Raw genomic sequence first — 21,344 nt, 5'->3', positions numbered from 1 at the left:
TCAAGATAAAATGGGCTAGAAAAGTCATCTTACAAACAGACAAACTGCCTTTGAAAAAAAAGAAACAAAAAACAAAACCACACAACCATGTAGATACTGATAAGAATATAAGAATCCCAGGGAAAAATTTAAGAAACCAAAGAAAGCAGGCGAAATACATAGAAGAGAAAGTATAATTGTTACCAACCATTTCATTTTGTTGCTTCAAACAATGCTCTCTGTCTTCAGCATATTTTTTCATCTCTTTGTTTCGTAGATTCTCAGCTTCTTTTGCTTGAGTGAGAAGCATCATGTTTTCTTCTAACCATTTTTTTCTATCAGCTTTATATTTCTGTTCAGATTCCTATATGTATAAATAGCATAAGTAACTATCATATGCTTCAAAAGCAGTTAATAAATCTGTATTTATAACATTTCCATGTAATCCAGCACTTTTCATTTCACCTCTTCAAAAAGTTAAAAACAAGTGTTTTTCTTTAAATAATGACAAGATTTGAGTTTATTTCAGATTATCAAAAGAACATTGTTGGTTTGCTTTCCTAAATAGTTATTTCGTTTATAATCTTTATTTTGCTATAAATTGCATTTGAAGACTTTCCATCAACAGTGAGCTTAAGAAGACACAATTGAAATTTCTCAAAGAGTTACAGAGAACCAAGCCTTCTTAAATGCCAGATTTTAAAAAAAAATTGATTTATGGTAGTCATTTCTAATTGTATGGTTCCAAAAATAAAATTTTCCTGGGTATACAGGATGCCAAATAAAGAATAACTTGTGCGGGCTTCCCTGGTGGCGCAGTGGTTGAGAGTCTGCCTGCCAATGCAGGGCACACGGGTTCGAGCCCCGGTCCGGGAAGATCCCACATGCCGCGAAGCAACTGGGCCCGTGAGCCACAATTGCTGAGCCTGTGCGTCTGGAGCCTGTGCTCCGCAACAAGAGAGGCTGCCATAGTGAGAGGCCTGCACACCGCGATGAAGAGTGGCCCCTGCTTGCCGCAACTAGAGAAAGCCCTCGCAGAGAAACGAAGACCCAACACAGCCATAAATAAATTAAATAAATAAATAAATAAATAATTAAAAAAAAAAAAAAAGGTCAGTTTAAAAAAAAAAAAAAAAAGAATAACTTGTGCAACAGGGCAAACATTTATTAGTTTAAGGAACATTGGGAACAGCTGGACAGAAAATAGAGTTGATCAGTAAATTTCAAAGAGGTTTCCATAGATCCTCTGGGTTCAAAAATGTCTAATTTATACATTCAAAATTCAAGTAGGGCTTCCCTGGTGGCGCAGCGGCTGAGAATCTGCCTGCCAATGCAGGGGACACGGGTTCGAGCCCTGGTCTGGGAAGATCCCACACGCAGCCGAGCAACTAGGCCCATGAGCCACAGCTACTGAGCCTGCGCGTCTGGAGCTTGTGCTCCGCAACAAGAGAGGCCACGATAGTGAGAGGCCCGCACACCGCGATGAAGAGTGGCCCCCACTTGCTGCAACTAGAGAAAGCCCTTGCACAGAAACGAAGACCCAACACAGCCAAAAATAAATAAATAAATAAATAAAATTTTAAAAAGCTAATTCTAAAAAAAAAAAAAATTCAAGTAAAACTTCATTTGAAACAAAAACAGTAATATCACATTAAAAGCTATGTATTTAAAAATCCCGTTTATTATCTAAGATATGTGATCACATTATTTTGGAACAACGTAGAACATACCGGTATTCCTTAATATGAACATTCTCAATGTAATTAATGTTATTTTTTTCATAATTAATGGAGTGGAAAGGGTAAATTCTAAAGTATATAATTAATAGTTACAAAAGAAAGTAACTGATTTCTTTTGTATTTGTTCAGTATCTGATTATATACAGCCTGAATTTAAGAAAATAATTTAGATGCAGTCTTTTCAAAATCACTGTTAAGTTTTCTTCAATCCCAAAACTACAGTTGGATTGCAACTTCTAATAAATAAAATGCACAAAATTTTACGTAGTATTTTTAAGTCCCATTAAAAAAATATTTCCCCCATATGCTGTATTCTATGCATAGTATGTGAAAGCTAAACATGGAAAAACATATAAACACAAAACAGAATATCTTCTCTGTAGTAGTATAGTTTCAAATGTATTCCAGTGTTCATTCAACTCTATTCTTTTCCAGCTTAATAATTAAATTTACAATAGTCAAAATAATTTTCCAAAGAGTCATCTTCTCCACAGCAGTATTTGATGAGTTAGAAGTTTAAAGCATAGAAAAACAGGTACAAAGACATAAGAAGTGATGATTTAAAAATTAAATATGTAAAACTGAAGACCCAACCACTGCATTTTCATTGGCACTTCCTTAGCTTGTATCTTGGGAATTTCTTCCCTGTGTCACTTGAGTGTATACTGAAAAATTATATATTAACATTTCCCAGCTATTGGTTCATCCATATCTAAATTAATTATAAAATATTTACTAAATTATCCTTTTATGAGAAATATAATGAATATATATAAAGATACAATTACATATATAGATAAAAATCATACCTGTAACTCATCTTGAAGCTTACTGAGCTTTATATTAAGTATATCTGTGTCATCCTCAAGTTCTTTCTTTGACCTTTGATTGCTTTTGGTTTCCAAATCTTTGCATTTTTCCTTCCATTTTTCCAATTCTGATTTGAAAACATAAAATTATTTTTAAAGTACATGCAAAAGTTATACCACATAGAGCTATATGTGGCATGGGATACAGACAAGAATCAGCAGAGCCCAGAAGCAGAAGTACACAGACCAAGATAGAACCGAGACCATTCTAAGAGCTTACCAAATTCTTAGAGAAGAACTATAAAAACGTCTCAATAACCCACTGAATAGTGTTCTGAGTATACAGTATAAATGCATGCCAATATATAGGAAACTTCATGTTCTCAAAAATTAAAAACAAAAACAACCCACTGATGATATTCTGAAGGATAGAGTCAGAGTATTTGTTGAGATAAACATATAAGATGATACCAGTTGCTATACAGAGGTGACACTCAGTTGAAAGTTTATTCTTAACATCTGGGGAACACTGCAAGCTATCGTCCAGTTATTATGAAAGTGTCCTTATTCCTTCTCTGACTTAGGTACAACAATTTTCATCATAATGAAAAATGACAAGTGACAGGATGTTCCAAAAACACACCAAATACTTTTTCATTATGAATTATTATAAACACTAAACTATGTTTAAAAAGGAAAGAAATCTAGGAAAATAAAGAAAATAAAAGAGTATGCTTTGAGATATTTAAGCAATCTTGTTTCACCTGTGGCCAGTCTTTCAGTTTCCTTTAATTTAGCCTCAAGCACTTGATCTTGTTCTACTTGAGTTTGTTCTTGTTCTTCTAGGGTCATTCGCATGTCTTCAATTATTTTCTCTTTAACGCTTAGATCTAAAAATTTGGAAAGAACATTTTAGAAATTACTAACATCTACATCTAGATATCCAATTTTTCTTTTGAGTTCTTCTAAAATTAAAATACACTTTTATTAACTATAATAGAATATGAGTTCCACATAGACAGAAACTTTGTCCTGTTCACTGCTATATTTTCAATGTCTAGAACAGTACTGGCATATATGAAGGATCAAATAAATAACTGATGTACAGATGGATCCTTGGATGAATGCAAGAATAAATGGATGGAAAAGGAATCTTTTCAGATAAAACTAACAATTTTCAATATAATTAAACTATTAATAAAAATAATAAAAACTATTATTTTACTGCACTTCGCTTTATTGTGCTTCACACATACTGTGTTTTTTACAAATTGAAGGTTTGTGGCAACCCTGCATTAAGCAAGTCTATCAGTGCCATTTTCTAACGGCATTTGCTCACTTCCTGCCTCTGTATCACATTTTAGTAATTCTTGCAATAATTCAAACTGTTTCATTATTGTTGTATTTGTTACAGTGATCTATGATCACTGATCTTTACGTTACTCCTGTGATTGTTTTGGGACACTATGAACTACACCCATGTAAGACAGCAAGCTTAATCCATAAACACTGTGTGTGCTGTGATTGCTCCAATGACCAGCTGTGCCCCGTCTCTCCCTCTCCTCGGGCCTCCCTGTTCCCTGAGACACAACAATATTGAAATTAGTCTAATCAGTAACACTACAGTGAACTCTAAGCGTTCAAGTGAAAGGAAGAGTCACACGTCTCTCACTTTAAATCAAAAGCTAGAAATGAAAGGATTAAGCTAAGTTTAGTAAGGAAGGCATGTCAAAAGCCGCGACTGGCCAAAAGCTAGCCCTCTTGCACCAAACAGCCAAGTTGTGAATGCAAAGTAAAGTTCCTGAAGAGACTTTAAAGTGCTACTCTAGTGAATACTCAAATGATAAGAAAGCAAAACAGAATTATTGCTGATATGGAGAAAGTTTCAGTGGCCTGGATAGAAGATCAAAACCAACCACAACATCCCCTTAAGCCACAGCCTAATCTAGAGCAAGGCCCTAATTCTCTCCAATTCTACGAAGGCTGAGAGAGGTAAGGAAGCTGCAGAAGAAAAGTTTCAAGCTAGCAGAGGTTAGTTCATGAGGTTTAAGGAAAGAAGCTGTCTTCAAGACATAAAAGTGCAAGGTGAAGCAGCCAAGTGCTAATGTAGAAGCTGCAGCAAGTTATCCAGGAGATGTGACTGAACTGCTGCAATTTCATGATAAAACCTGAACAGATGACGAGTTGCTTCTTATGGATGAACAAGGAAAGTGGTTTCTTGAGACGGAATCCTGGTGAAGACTGTTGAAATGACAACAAAGGATTCAGAATATAGCATAAACTGAGTTGATAAAGCAGTGGCAGAGTCTGAGAGGCCTGACTCCAATTTTGAAAGAAATTCTACTGTGGGTAAAATGCTATCAAACAGCAGTGCATGCTACAGAGAAATTGTTCATGAAAGGAAGAGTCAACTGATGCGGCAAATCTCATTGTCTTACTTTAAGAAACTGCCGCAGCCACCCCAACCTTCAGCTCCCACCGCCCTGATCAGTCAGCAGCCTTCAGCATCGAGGCCAGGCCCTGCCTCCACCAGTAAAAAGATTACAACTCCCTGAAGGTTCGGGTGATGGTTAGCAATTTTTAGCAATAAAGTATTTTTTTATTAGGTATGAGCACTGTTTTTTTAGACATAATACTATTGCACACTTAACAGACCACAATATAGTGTGAACATAACTTTTATATGCACTGGAAAACCAAAAAAAAATTGCGACTTGCTTCACTATGATCTGCACTTTATTGTGGTGGTCTGGAACCGAATATGAAACATCTCTGAGGTATGCTCGTACTAATAACACAGATCTTGGGATTTAGAGAAAACATTATTTGTCAAAACACTTATTTTTAGTGTTAATATTCTCAAACCAAAACTAAAACTTTTACCTCCTAAAAACAATACATTCTCAATCCCAAATTTAATTTTTAAATCTCAAGTAATTATTTTTTCTAGAAAAATTTTCAAAGCCAAATATTTACTCCTAGTGTTTTTAAAACCAGCTCATTAGGAATAACTGTACTATTATAACCTTACCAAAACTGTTTCCGGCCCTTGAAAAATGACTACAATAATGGCTTATACACAAGTCTATTCTAATCCTGCCTGATAGAAAGAGATAAGGAGGAACAATTGGCTTATCATCTCTGGTGATAGACACATAGTAGCAGGGCTCACTTCTGACACCTCTTACCAAGACTGCTATGAATGTCAGAGGTGATGAATATATAAATGCATAACTCAAACTCAGGGTACTAAAAGTGACAAAAAAAATGACACAAATATCAAAAGATGGCTCCCTTAAAAATACTTAGTATAAAGTAAGCCTAAAACAAAACAATGAGAAAAAATTTTAACGAGTAATTTTCAGTATTTCTGTTCATTGATGTAAGCTGCCAGGAGAGCTAATGAAACAGAATTCCTCTTTAGGATTAAAGGAGTACTGGTATTCTATCTAAAACTTTTTCTTTCAAAAAGCATGATTTGCAAATATATTCAGATTATACAATTAATTATAATTTTATTCAAAGAATCTGTTCCTTTTACACCCTATCTTTTGCTCTAAATTAGAGGGTTCAAAAGAAGGAGTTTAAGTATCTAGATAGCAATCAGTAAAGCCCCAGGACACCAATGTTAACTTCGCTAATGGCTATCCACCTATTATTTGAAAGGTAGGAACAGTAAAAGAAACAAGAGCATTATTATATCAGTCACTGCCTCCAATAACTTACATTTTATCTCAGGAAAGAATCCAGAAATATGCAACAAATAAAACAGAAAATAAAGCAACATAAAGACAGGAATGAGATATCTCATCAAAGCTATCTAAAGATATCCATGAACTATCATAGCTAAATAAATGCCTGGCAAATGAACAAGCAATCAAGTGTTTAACATTCAGGGGAGAGGATCACTTAAAGCTATATAAAGAAATGACACACAAATGTCATGTAAAACTCTGGATTAGAAATACTCAGTGACTGGGAATTCCCTGGCGGTCCAGTGGTTAGGACACGGCACTCTCACTGCCAGGGCCCCAGGTTCGATCCCTGGTTGGGGAACTAAGATCCCGAAAGCCGCTCGGTGTGGCCAAAAACAAAAAAAAAATACTCAGTGATAGTTCAAATTTATTTCAGAATACCAGTATACCAGATGTACACAAGTACAAAAGATTGAGACCATGTGATACCTTGTTTCACTTATCACACTGGTTATAAGTTTAAAGTGTGATAACACCTAATACTGGCAAAAAATGTGGGGAAATGGGCACTCTATACATTATTATTGAAAATATAAACTGGTATAATGACTTTGGGGAGCAGTTTAGCAAAATTCATCAAAATTTTAAATAGAACATTTGGGCCAACAATTACACTGCTAGGAATTTCCCATACAAATATATTTACATGTGTACCCAAAGACTTTTATACAAATATATTCATGTTACTGTCTGTAACAAAAACTAATGTCTGAAATAACCAAAAAAATTTTTTTGTTAATAAAAGGGGTCATATTACTGGAGAGTAGATTAGAAGATATGTTGATTGTTACTCCCTGTGAATATGACCTTACTTGGAAACAGAGGCTTTGCAGATGTAATCAAGTTAAGAATAAGGTCATACTGGATTAGAGTAGGCCCTAAATCCAGTAAGACTGGTGTCCTTATAAGAAGAGGGAAATTTGGACAGAGACAGATAGGGTGAAGACATCGACAGATTCAGAGGGAAGATGTCCATGTTAAGACAGAGGCAGAGATTGGAGTTATCGCAGAAGTGTGAATGGGGAGTGATCGCTAATGGGTACAGGGTTTCTTTCTAGGGTGATGAAAATGTTCTGGAATTAGGTAGTGGTAGTGGTTGTACGAGCTTGTGAATTTACTAAAATCCACCATACTGTACACTTTTAAAGGGTAAATTTTATGGTATGTATATCTCCATCTTAAAAAATTAATAAGATAGCTAAGTGAATGGCATTCAGTATTTAAATAGAAATGTAGAAGCCAGCAAAAGCCTCAAGAGCTGAAAATGAACTTTTTTGTTTGTCAGGGAATGTCTCATACATAGTTAAAATCACAAGAGTGAATGAACTCTCAAGAGAGGAAACAAAAAGAAAAAAAATGATGATGGCTTAATCAGGAAATTTGTCAAAGTGGCTGAGGCTCATTCTGAGAGAAAGGCAGTAACCCAAAGAACAGACCACAAAAGCCAAGGTAAGAGTTTCAAAAGGGGGCAAGCTACGCCTTACCTTTATATTTAGAAAAAATATGCTCATACACAATAAATACTATTTAAAAAATGAAAATGAAAGAGAGTAGACAATAATTCAAAGTAATTAAAAAATAAAGGAAAGATTGCAAAAAGCTAAAAGATTGGAAAATATGTAGGTTACAAGTGATCTTGGAGAAAGTTTAAAGAGCATGGAGAAGATGGAAGATTAAAAGTACTCAGAATGGGCCTATGCCACACATCTCAATATCTGGCAAAGAAAGAAAAAATTAAAATACGATAAAAACTATATCCTGGTCCAAAGAATGCTTTTCAGAATATCTATTCACATCTACCAACAATGACAAAGGAGCCAAAGTAAAGGGAAGCTCCAAAAAGATTACGGAAATAGGAGATGTTAGAGGACAGTGGCCTAAAAAGGTAGGAGAAAATAGGACTGTGTGCAGAGATATATTTTCACATCCAAGTTACTGATCCAAGTGAACCCCACAAAAGTCCAAGTCATCTAAATAAGTAATAACCTTGTGGTCTTACACCTGCTCTTTAGTTGGCCAAGTACAAATGGCATGAATTAGTGAAGACAGTCTGGAACTTAAGACTGAAACAGACATGGGTTCAAATCCCAGCTCTACTACTCACACAACTAAGAAGTTATGGGGTGACTGATGGGAAGGAGAGGAATCTGCATAATTTTATGAACAGAAATATGTATATATCATCTACAAAGATAATTTTGTAATATCTCAAATAAAAAGAATCAATCCAAATTGAGAAAAAAAATTTAGCACATAAATTTGAATCTAAAGTATTAAATAGTTTTTAAAAACATTTTTAAAATATTTTTTAATTTTAAAGATACTTTACTTGAAGTATAACCTTTATATTATTTTGACTAGAAATCCATTCCATTCATTGTGACCTATATAACTTTAATTTTATTTTTCACAAAATACTGGCCATTACCTAGAAATCAGTGTTGCTTTGACTGAATATTTCTTAATGTTTTACTTCTCCAAGGATAAACTTTATGGTGGTAAGTTACCCTTTAGAATCAATGCTTTTCTCTTTTAATAAAGTTACATCTTATGTTGCCCTTATTTAACTTTACAATTTTCAAAGGAAAATATTAAACCAATTGTTATTCTAACTACTTATTTTGCAGTCATTTTAGTACTGGAAGTAGAGGTTTGTTTCTGACCTTTGCACACTCTCTCATACTGCTGTATAGCTTCTTCCACTTTCTGATTACTTAACTGCTCCTGCAAAATCAAAGAATATGAATTAAATGCAAATGTAACTTAACTACACCCCATTATTTAATAGTGGGACTTGAAAACAGGGCTTAATATTAAGTTTGAAATCTGTCTCCTAGAAGGCTAATAGTCTCAAGCTCCCAAGTTTGCTTCACCTCAGAGAAAAGGGCAGGGTGAGAGTGGTCATAAGAAATAACAAAACAAAACCCCCAAACTTTAAACTTTTAATGTACCCCAAAAATGCCAACTCATTTTCTTCACTCAACATTTCAAGCTAGCATGTATGTTGTCTTACACAACACAAAAAGCATAAAGAGAAAGAAATGAAAGTTTACTATGTATTTAATGTGGGAGGAACAAAGAAAACCATAAATAAATTCCTTAACAGTAAACTCAAAATGCAGAAAAAATAGGGTCCCCACATGCCCTATACGTAAAAAGTAGCTGGGAGGTTTGAAAAGGACTCAAGGTTAATTTCTGGGCACTAGAAATCCTTCAATTCTAGTTTTAACCTGCCAGGTAATCCAACCTTCACTCCTTCTCTCATCTAACTTCAGCAATATCTTCTCATTTTATAAGTTTTAGAATAATCATTACAGAACCTGGAAATCTCTGAATACTATTATGAAATCAGCTGGAGATGGAAAGATGGTGAAGAGACAAAGAATGAAGGAGGAAAACGACGGAGAACTACGGACATGGACGGAGAGAGACGGAAAGAGACGGAGAATGAAGGAGGTGGACGGACGGGGTGGGGAAACAGACGGAGAGCGACGGAGGTGGAAGGAAGGGGACGGAAACAGACAGAGAACCACAGAGGTGCTCGGACAGTGATGGAAAGAACCTATCAACAGATGGTGTCTGGCTACACAGGGGTGCACTGTAACAGGTTTTCAATCTGGTTTGAAACCTCACCATACCTTTGGGTTGACACTGAAATCATCTGTTATCACCAAGTACTCATAGCTGTTCCCCAAAGTCCCCTAAGGTGTTGGAATCGTGAAATAATTGTCTTCCTGAAAGTAGGATTTTTTTTTTAATTAATACATTTATTTATTTTTGGCTGCATTGGGTCTTTGTTGCTGTGTGGGCTTTCTCTAGTTGCAGCGAGCGGGGGCCACTCTTCCTTGCGGTGCGCAGGCTTCTCATTGCGGTGGCTTCTCCTGTTGCGGAGCACAGGCTCTGCTGCTCCGCAGCATGTGGGATCTTACTGGACCCTTAAGTCCCTAGGATTTTTTTAACAGCTTTTTTTCCTAAAGGCTTCCAAAAAGTCTCCTGAAAACATCATGACTCTGGTTCTGTGGGTGTAGGGGAACATGCAGGCAGACTAGGAGACAGTCCCCCCAGAAACCCGGCTACCGAGGACTGGAAATCTCCCTAAACCTTGGGACGTCCTATTGCAGCGGCAGATGGAGAGACGAGACGGTTGGTCCGAGACCCAGAAGCAGGGGTTTGTGGAGTCGGCTCCACCGAGGAGAGGGTGCGGTGCTTGGGAGCCGCAGCCCACACTTTGCAGCTACCTGCTGTCCAGACGGTGCCCAGGACACCGAAATCCAGGGTGGGTGGGGGGGCCTCGACCTCAGGCACTGCAGGCAGGGGTCCCCAGCTAACCCTGACCCCGGCAGAGCTGGGGCTGCAGGGCCCTTCCCGGACCGCAAATGCAAACGCACCTCTGCTGCAACCCCAGCAGTCCTGCGCACCCTGACCAGACAACTGGGCTGGGTTTACCACCTGACAGTTCTCACTGAGTTGTGATAAAACAAAACATTTTTAAGGCAGGATAAGGAAAAAAAAAAAAAAATTTTTTTTTTCAAATATAAAGTTCTCTCTGTGCCCACCCCCTACCCCACTTTAGTGTGCATTATGCATCTGCATTAACCCTTCCTTAGAAGACACAGGAATGCCTGCTGGATTGTAAAGAGCTATTTTCTCTTGGTGCCAGCAAGATAACGCCTTAGGAGATAACCTTCCTTCTTATGGTGAAAGGGGCCATGACTACCCACTACTCCCTTTGTACTGCAGATCTGGATTGCGTAAACTGTCAACAATATACCATTTGATGTATAACCCTTTGTCTCAAAAGGTATGTAAACCCTGCTTTGACCTCTAATGGGTAGAACAGTCTTAAGAGCTTTCTGAAAGACTGTCTCCCAGGTTATAATCCTCAGATTGGCTCAAATAAAACTATCCATTTCTTACTTTAAAAAAACAAAAAAGAACTGATACATTTAATTAAACACTAAAATATACCAACAGAATCTACTAAAATCACCTTTAAAAACAAAACTGTTACCTTAAGTTGCTGAATGGTTCGCTGTTTCATATCTAGTTCCTGAGAACACTGGTTTTTCTTTTTCTCCAGTTCATTAATTTTAATCCTCAACAATTTCTCCTCATCACGCATTACAGATACCTACAAAGTAATAAATCAAATTAAATATTTCTAGAAATACTAATTGCTTTTTGTTTAAGATTCATGGTCACTCGTTCAAAGATTCATGTCCTTTAAAGCACATTAGAAAAATTACAGATTCTAACATACATGATATGGCTTCAGATTATCAGAAAATTTCTTGATACTCCAAGGGAGGTACATATGAAGAAGCCATTTTCTTTTTACAATATTTTAAGACTCTCAAACCCTGTAAGTGCTCTCAAAAAAGAAACAACATAGACCCTTGCATGCAACAGCAAAATCATTATCATGGAAAAATCAATAGAGATACTCTAGGGGGAAAACACTGGCTCAGATTTCCAAGATCTATTAAGTAATGTGATCCAGTAATATAAGAAATACTTCAAAAGCTAATAATGGCACATAGAGAATGAAAATGGAACAATTACAAGATCAAAAGGTACCCATGCAAGTGAAGGTCAATTGACTTTTGGTATTACTGGTAATTTAATTCTATAAACCTATTAAAGAAATCAAAAAGCACTATGAATTAGTATGCAAATCTTAGAGGAGAGGAGGAGAGAGGAGGGGAAAGGGAAGGGGAAGGGAGGAGAGATAGCAGGTAATCTATGTACACCTTTAGGCCAATTTACATGATACCAATCCTTGAGATCTCAAAAACTAAAGGAAGTTAATTGAACAAAGTTCCCCTTCATAAAAAGCATGGTATCTCCATGCTTTTTATAATAATAAAATAATAAAAATAAATAATAATAAAATAATAGTAGTTCTGAGGAGTTTGGTTTCAGGTGATTTTTACACTTCTTTTTAGGCTTTCTGTATGTTCCAAATTTACTACAATAAATATATATTCCTTTTATAATCATACATTAATAATATTTATTTTTATTGTCTTACTTTGTTCAAAAATATGGGACTTCCAGTAATAAACACCATCTTCATCAATTTTACAGATATAAACTGTCTGCCAATAATATACAGAAACTATGTGTTGCACCAAGATGCACATAAGGACTGCTTCAGTTTCCATCCTGGCTCTAACATTTATTGGCCAAGTGAACTTGGACAAGTTCTCTCTCAATGCCTACTTCCTTAGTCATAAAATGGAAGTTAAAAAAATGCCTATCCCTAATATTTGTGTGAAAATTAAATGAGATGATACATGTAAACTCAGAACAACCAATCCAGACTAAGCTCCTATTATTATTAGAATTGACATCATACATTGTTTATTTTGAAAAACAGAAAACACTATTAATACCCACCCTTAGAGGAATGTTAGTCATCTATACAATAAAACATTAGTTAAAAAGAGATACCTCCTAAATTCTGCTATAAAAAAATCTTAAAGGGCTTCCCTGGTGGCACGGTGGTTGGGAGTCTGCCTGCCAATGCGGGGGACGCGGGTTCGAGCCCTGGTCTGGGAGGATCCCGCATGCCGCGGAGCGGCTGGGCCCGTGAGCCACAACTGCTGAGCCTGCGCGTCTGGAGCCTGTGCCCCGCGGCGGGAGGGGCCGCGGTGGTGAGAGGCCCGCGCACCGCGATGAAGAGTGGCCCCCGCTTGCCGCAGCTAGAGAAAGCCCTCGCACGAACCGAAGACCCAACACAGCCAAAAAAATAATAATAATAAATAAATAAATAAAGTAGCTATAAAAAAATTTAAAAAAAATCTTAAAATTATATTTTAAAAGCAATTATTTATATATAGTTGACCCCATTTATAAAAATAAAACCATACAAGCACTATTTACATATATTTATTATGTAAAATGCATATAAAAAGATCTAAAAGAATACAGAAGGACTGACTGTCAAGAGTGGTCATATTTAAGAAGAGAGAAATGAGATTGGGGAGAAGGCTTTCACTTTTACCTTCATTTCTTAAAAAATATTTCCTGGACTTCCCTGGTGGTGCAGTGGTTAAGAATCCGCCTGCCAATGCAGGGGACACGGGTTCGAGCCCTGGTCCGGGAAGATCCCACGTGCCGCGGAGCAACTAAGCCCGTGCGCCACTTTGCGTTCTAGAGCCATGCCATGACTCCTGAGCCCATGAGCCACAGCTCCTGAAGCCCGCGTGCCTAGAGCCCGTGATCCACAACAAGAGAAGCCACTGCAATGAGAAGCCCATGCACCGCAACAAAGAGTAGCCCCCGCTCGCCGCAACTAGAGAAAGCCTGCGCACAGCAAGGAAGACCCAACGCAGCCAAAAATAAAAATTAATTTTTAAAAAAATTTCCAGATAATGTATTATAATGAAAAGTTTTTAATTGGAAAAAGAAGCCATTTTTAAAGAACCGAGTAACTAGCTCCATATGAACACAAGTCAATTATACCATGTTTGATAATGCTTACTGATCATCATGGTGTTCAGAAATAGTATCTTAAACCAGGAAGTTTCTATACTCCAAGAATCTTCAGCCAGGATATCACTTAACAGAAATAAACAACCTACATTACAACAATCTAAAACAAAAAACATTTTAAGAGGACTTCCCTGGTGGTGCAATGGTTAAGAATAAGCCTGCCAATGCAGGGGACACGGGTTCGATCCCTGGTCCGGGAAGATCCCACATGCTGCAGAACAACTAAGCCTGTGTGCCACAACTACTGAGCCTGCGCTCTAGAGCCCGTGAGCCACAACTACTGAGCTCGCGTGCTACAACTACTGAAGCCCACGCGCCTAGAGCCCAAGCTCTGCAACAAGAGAAGCCACTGCAATGAGAAGCCCACGCACCACCACGAACAGTAGCCCCCACGCACCACCACGAACAGTAGCCCCCGCTCACCACAACTAGAGAGAAAGCCTGTGCGCAGCAACGAAGACCCAATGCAGCCAAAAAAAAAAATTTTTTTTTTAAATAGATCAGAAAAGACAAAGGAATGGTGTTCTAGCCTATCCTGTGGTAAAGTCAAGAGAGGTAGACCAGATCTCACAATCAGTAATTCAAAATCAAACTGCACGGGCTTCCCTGGTGGCGCAGTGGTTGAGAGTCTGCCTGCCAATGCAGGGGACACGGGTTCGAGCCCTGGTCTGGGAAGATCCCACATGCCGCGGAGTGGCTAGGCCCGTGGGCCACGATTGCTGAGCCTGCGCGTCTGGAGCCTGTGCTCCGCAACAAGAGAGGCCGTGATGGTGAGGGGCCCGTGCATCGCGATGAAGAGTGGCCCCCGCTTGCCGCAACTGGAGAAAGCCCTCGCACAGAAACAAAGACCCAGCACAGCCATATATAAATAAATAAATAAAAATAAATAATTAAAAAAAAAAAAATCAAACTGCACAGGCCTTGCTCATACATTACATTTGATAGAAATGAGGAAAATGCATGAAGGCTTAAATACAGCCTAATGGTTATTTCCTTATTTGTTTTGTTGAGGATACCATGAACAATATGTGGACTGATAATAGGAATGTAAATCCAAAGTTCCCTCTGGACTACTTAGCTAAGTGAAAGGAACCTAACAAAAGGCAATAAGGTGCATAGGGCTAGGACTGCAGTTTATATTTTAGAGTATTTATTAATCCATTTACCTGTCATTTGCCCAGAATTTATAAAGCTTTCAAGCCTGTCTACCACCTACAGAAACTCTAGTCTTGATCCTGAGGTGTTAAAACCGAAATGTCATTCGAAATTTATTTTACAAGTTCAGAATCTACACTAAATCCAAAGGTAAGTAATATATATCCAATGAGGGGAGAAACAAAGGCTGCCCTGGCCAAAATTACATTCCTAGAAAGCAAACAATCCAAAAATTACATTCCTAGAACGCAAACAATTCAGGCTTCTGAATGACAAACAAGTGCTTTTCCAAATTATGATTTTTAACTTGCTGATCTGACTAAACATTTTCCTATGCCTAATTACAGTTTAGGTCGTCTTTACTCTCTTACATTTCTAATCTAGCCCACTTTGAAATACTTGTTGCGTGGCCTGGAAACTTTCTGTGTATAATTATCAGAAACAACATATATTTTACATTTTATCTATGGTGGTATTTTTTGGATTTTTCTTCCATTAATCAAAAATTTTATTACATTTCCCTTATTATGAATGAATACATATCCATCATAAGAAATAATGCAATAAGTAGACCTTTTAAAAAATTACCTAGAATGCCATTACCTAAAATAATCAAAATATATATTTTTATATTTCTTTGCAGTCTATATTATTATACAAATTGTTTGCAAAATTTTAATCCTATTATATATATAAAATTGGGTCCGGTTTCTATTACTTAACATTATAACACAAGCATTTTCCCATATTATCATAAAAACTTAGTACTTATCACTGTACTTAAATCAAAATCCTGCTAAATAAATACACTAACATGAATCAGGGAACTTAACCACTAATAAAGCAGTGGAAAACACAATTTAAATATCTGTACAAATCATTATAAATGATAAAATAGGTCTTAGGCCAAATCTTCCAGGTATCAGAGTGCTTAAGAAGCTGGCAGGGAAAAAAAAAAAGAACCTCTGCTCACAGAAAAAGGAGATGGACGCAGAGGGTACCAGGTCCACAGCAGGAGCTTCTCCTTTACCAGTATAGGCCTAATAGTCATGAAAATTATAATTTATTTAATCAAAAAGTTCATATCCATTCATTTTTAATTTACATTAATGCTATACTATTGTGAGAGTTTTCTTATGCTAAATAAAAAATTATTCCAGGACTTCAATGTCAGGTAGTTTAGAAGAAAGTAACCAATCCTCTGTTGAAAACAACAAAAAATGCTGTATAAAAAAATGTTTTAAATCTTTTTGAAAGCACTGAGGAACTAACAAAAAAATAGGAAATACTGAGATAACAAAAAAAATAAGTGAAAAAAGAACCACAGAAATAAGTAGAGCACTGACTGGCTTTTATTTTGAGGACATTCATAGAAAGAGGAGGCCTGACTTTCAACAGGTAAACTAGAAGGTATTTGCAATATATTTTACTGACAAAGAATTAGAACGAAGAATAAAGAAATCCAACACAATAATAATTTTTTTAAAAGGACAGCAAAATTAAAAAATATGAACAAATGGATTTCACAGAATGAAAACTGAAACAGACATATAGTGAATAAAAACAAAAATAGACACTCCATTTCATTAGTTATCAGAGGAATACAACTTAAAACCATAAGATACCCGTTTACATTCTCTGACCCAACAATTCCACCCCTTGTTATACAAATTCTTGCACATGTGTACCAAGGGCATGTATAAAATAGGATCACTGTTTCTAAGAGCAAAGAATGGAAACATCTAAATGGTCAATAGAATAGATAACTAAATTGTATAGTCACACAATGGAGTATTACACAGCAGTGAAAGTGATTAATTATAACCATACATAAATGTCAGGAATATGATGTGAAAATGTCTCAGAACATGTCATAATGTTTAGAGATAAAAAAACAAATATGATTTAACTTATATTTTTAAAAGATTAAAAAAATAAAAACACAAAACATTCATTACAGTAACCTCAGTGGGGGTAGGAAACATAGAAAATGGATGAGACCCACAAGCATTTGTTGTATCAATATTCTTCAGACCTTACACATTTAAGTATTTTTTTGTAACTAACTCAAAGTAATGAAAAATATTTAAAATTACTTCAGCTTTTTAAAAAAGTCTAATTATGATACAAAATCCAACAGTCATGAAAGAAAAACAAGTTGCTCCAAGGCAAAAAAAGGAACATAATCAAAATGAAAAATGGCAATGTGGGGGAGAGATAGGGGGATATCTACAATTAATATCCTTAAAAAGTTAATTTCCAGAAAATATACAAATCAATTTTCACTGCAAAGTAAAGGAGCTGTTACAGTGGAGGATTACTGGACTGAATGTCAATATTAAGACATAGAAAAAAAAAAATATATATATGTGTCATCTTGGGCAGTTACTTAACTTCTTATCTCATATGTAATGGGATAGTAGTATTGTTGGGAAATTATGTGAGATAGTATATGTAATGTAGAGCACTAAGAATGGTATATGGTTCAACCAAAGACTATATATGTGTTTGCTTCCTTCATGGTATTTTATTGTGTATATGCAATATAATTAATTTAGCTAGTTTCCCATTGATCAATGTATAGCATTTTCAATTCCTCTGCTATTCCAATGTTGTTGTCAATATCCTTACATATCCATTACCATTGGCAAAAAAAAAAAAAAATAGTCTCCTTATTTTTCTCCTAAAAGATTAGCTTTTCATATTTAGATTTTCATTATTCTTATGTTTGTTTGATTTTTGTATTTGGTTTGTATTAGAAATCTATGACTATTCCCACTGCCACCCTTAAATTAAAAAAAAAAAAAAAAAGTTAATTTCCTAAGTATGTAACAAGCTCCCACAAAGCAATAATAAAAAGAAAAACAATAACCCAAACTAAAATACAAAGAATATGAATATACAGACCACAGGAAAAAAAAATACAAATGAATTTTAAACCAAAAAATGTTCACTCATAATTAGAGATACGCAAGTTAGAATTATAGTTGAGATACACTATTTTCATGTCAAATTAGCAAATATCAACGAAATATGATAAAATACTACTTTGTGGATAAGAGTATAGAGAAAAATACTCTCTTGTTCTCATACATTAGTTCTGGTGAGTAAACTGGCATAATCTCTAAAAAGCATAATAAATATCAAAATTACAAATGTACAAACCAGTGACTCATAAATTCCACTTTTAGGAATTTATACCAGAGGAAGACTTGCAACTGTTCAAAATGACATCACTGCATGATTAACAGAAGACTGGAAATTACCTTAATTGTCCAACAATACGGGTCTGATTAATGGTAAATAAATGTTCAGAGTCATAAAAAAGAAAAAAAGCTCATTTGGAGACTCTTTATATCCTGAGATGGAAATATTGAGTGAAAAAAACCAAGGTTCACATAGTGTTTACAGGATGTTTCCATTTTTTATAGGAAGAGAAGGAAGGAAAAACAGAGGGAGGAGGGATAAGTGAAGAGAAAAAAAATAGTTGGTAACATCTGACGCCTTGGAGGGAAACTTGATGGCTGGGAGGCAGTTTTTCCCCTCACTATACATATTTTCATATATTTTAAATTTGGAATCATGTGATTATATTTCCTATTTTTAAATCAAATTATAATAAAAACTTGTTACAATTGCACTACATACTCTCCTAAATACTATCTGCAAGCAAAAGTTTGCTATTTACTTTTCTGGGGGGACTTGAACTTAGCAGCCCTTAAAAGAAAAAAAAAGGTTCTAATCTTACATAAGGCACATATTTTTCTTAATATTAGACAACCTTCAGTTTGTTTAATCTGACTAAATTTTCTTTTGTGAAATAACTTTTCTCATCATTTAAGAAAAATTATGGAGTTGACAAATGTTCTGGTCAATACTAAACTTAGTGTCTAAACTTGATATATAAGGAAAACAATCTTTATCATTTAAATTGGCCACACACCTTTTCAAATAACCTACCTCTTTCTGTACTTGCTCAATCTGCTTTTTGGCATCCGCCAGTTTCTCTTTCAGCTCAGCATAATCTTCTTCCTTCTTCTGAAGATCTGCTTTCAGATTCTGGGTAAGAGCAGCGCTTGCAGAGAGCTCCTCTTTCAACCTAAAAAGAAAATCACTTATCTATAGTGACATATCACTAATCACTTAGAATCATATGCATGAGCTACTAATAATCTACAAAATTAGATCTTTTCACAAATTTGGAATGTCCAAACTACGAAGAAATCCTTCAAGGAGGATTTCAGGCAGGAGACTTTGTAAACAGATCTTTGCGTATAACATTTGGTTCCAAAGGTTTATATAAACAAAATTGAAGTTCTTCAGTCATCATACATGCTATACTTAACCAGATTAAGATATGCCCACCCAAATTCTTTAAAAGCTACACAGAAAAATCAATAAATGCTTCCCATATTTTCAAACATTTTAATAACTTTTAGCTTACTTTTCTGTTTCTTGCCAGTTTGTTTCTTTTTCTTCTTCCTTTAATTGAAGTGAATGCTTTGCATCTTGCAAATTGTTTGTTAATTTTGTGATTTCTTCTTTCAATTTGACTTCCCTTTCACTTAAATCTTTGGCGTTTTTGAGAGAATCTTGAAGATTTGCTTGAAATTCCTTCAGATTTCTTTCTTGCTTTAAAATGATAGATTCCTTTTCCATAATTTCTTGTTCTAACTTGGCTGAATGGCTACATTCATCTTTCTGAGTTTCTAACATTGCTTCAAGTTCCTTTATTTTCACCTTATAGCAAGTAACATCTTGTGTAAGTTCTGAAAGTGCTCTCTTTCCTTCAACTACATGCTGTACTTGAATATCAAAACCAACAGTTTTTTCTCGCAATTCTTCCTTCAGCTGCTGTATAAGACTTTCTTTTTCTTTTAGTAGATCATCTTGATGTTTATTCTCCCTCTCCTCTGTTTTTAGTCTATTGTTTGCATCTTTACAGTCTTTTACTTCTGCCTGTAATTTTTCAATTTGTTGTTCCAATTCCTGGATCTGATGTCTTTTTTTGGAGGAACTCTTTACAATCTCCTTACATTCTTCCCAAATGGCTTCAACAGTAGAGTGGAAAGACCTTTCCCTACCAAGTTCTTGAATACCATTTTCTTTAACTTGCTTACTTATCAAATAATCATTATCCAAAAGATGTAACTGTGTATTCGGCAAATTATCCTCTTGAGAACCATTTGACAGATCCCTGAGATTGAGTAAATCTATGTTTGAGATCTGAGAAACTGAATCAAGTGTACGCAATTCATCTATTTTTGTTTGCATTAATTTTATTTGTGAAACATTATTTGTGATGTTTCTTCTAGCAGTTTCTATCTCCTTTGACAATTTCATGATCCTCTCCTCCTGTTCTTGATTTATACCTCTCTGCACATGTAATTCAGAAATCGCATTGTCATAATTCGACTGAATTTGTTGGACCTCTACACTAAAACTACAACTCTTTTTTTCAGAAGAAGAGAGTTCCTGCTGCAAATTAACAAGCTGTTTATTTAATTCTGCTTTTTCTTCCTTTTCATTTTTAAGTTCATTCTCAACAATGAGTAAACGTGTTTTCAGCTCTTCATTATTTTCTTGTAAAACTCTAATGTTTTCCTCATCTTCTGAAATGCTCTCTTGCATTTCTTCACTTTTCTTTTGGTCTTCAATGATGGTTGGACTAACATGTGTAGGTCCTTTAAAGATAAAAAAAATTATTATTAATCTAGCAAACCTTAATAAAAATCAAAAAGTTACCATATAAGCCAATATTCAAACATAGGAAACATATGAAATCACACTTTTAATGAAAAACAGAAATAAGCTATTAAGTAAAAAAGAAAAATCAGGTTGCAAAACATACATAGCATACACCAATTTATGTAAAAATTATAGTTCCATTAAGTCACAGCAGAAGAAGTTAGCAAAGGATGTGGAAGAAAATCCTGGTAACTACTTCTGAGTAGGATTACTAGTTACTTCTACTTCCTTTTTATAGCTTTTATGTTATTTAAATTGTCTACCAAAAATCTTTATTATTACTATGAGATAGAAGGTAGGGAATTATACCCTAAGGCAGACTAAAGAACAGTTTTAAAGTACAATTATACTATAGATCTACTAAATTAGTGATTTGTAAACTGAGTACCTTACACTTTCACAGGTAAAATTAGGAGAAAAATGGTTAAATTTATGCCAAGTCTAATGTAGCCCTACCCTTCACTAGCTGCATAACTGTCAATAAACTGCTAGACCCCACAGCTGCTTCCTCAAATGTAAAATGGAAAAATAATAGCAATAATACCACCTATCTCAGAGTTATCGTGAAGATCAAGATAATCAATGAGCTTAGAACATTGTGCTTGGGATATAGTTAGATATTATTAGAAACTGAAAATCTGTACAGAAGAGTTCAGCTAATT

At 35.4% G+C, this 21,344-nt stretch overlaps 1 protein-coding gene across 4 annotated transcripts in view; it reads right to left on the bottom strand.

Annotated features, from left to right (window-relative positions):
- Positions 1-21,344, bottom strand: part of KIF20B (kinesin family member 20B) — a 65,423-nt gene that overhangs the window by 15,043 nt on the left and 29,036 nt on the right. For all 4 annotated transcript variants that reach the window (XM_082339378.1, XM_082339379.1, XM_082339380.1 and 1 more), the window contains 7 exons: positions 19,379-20,618; positions 18,895-19,033; positions 11,294-11,413; positions 8,946-9,006; positions 3,292-3,417; positions 2,528-2,655; positions 188-343 (listed from right to left, as the gene is read on the bottom strand). In XM_082339378.1, the coding sequence (XP_082195504.1) occupies positions 188-343; positions 2,528-2,655; positions 3,292-3,417; positions 8,946-9,006; positions 11,294-11,413; positions 18,895-19,033; positions 19,379-20,618 (1,970 nt within the window). The remainder of the gene's footprint in view (positions 1-187; positions 344-2,527; positions 2,656-3,291; positions 3,418-8,945; positions 9,007-11,293; positions 11,414-18,894; positions 19,034-19,378; positions 20,619-21,344) is intronic.

The sequence above is a fragment of the Balaenoptera borealis genome (assembly GCF_965194805.1).
Source record: "Balaenoptera borealis genome assembly, chromosome: 10".
Taxonomy (NCBI): Eukaryota; Metazoa; Chordata; class Mammalia; order Artiodactyla; family Balaenopteridae; genus Balaenoptera; species Balaenoptera borealis.
This window is presented reverse-complemented; position numbering and strand designations above follow the sequence as displayed.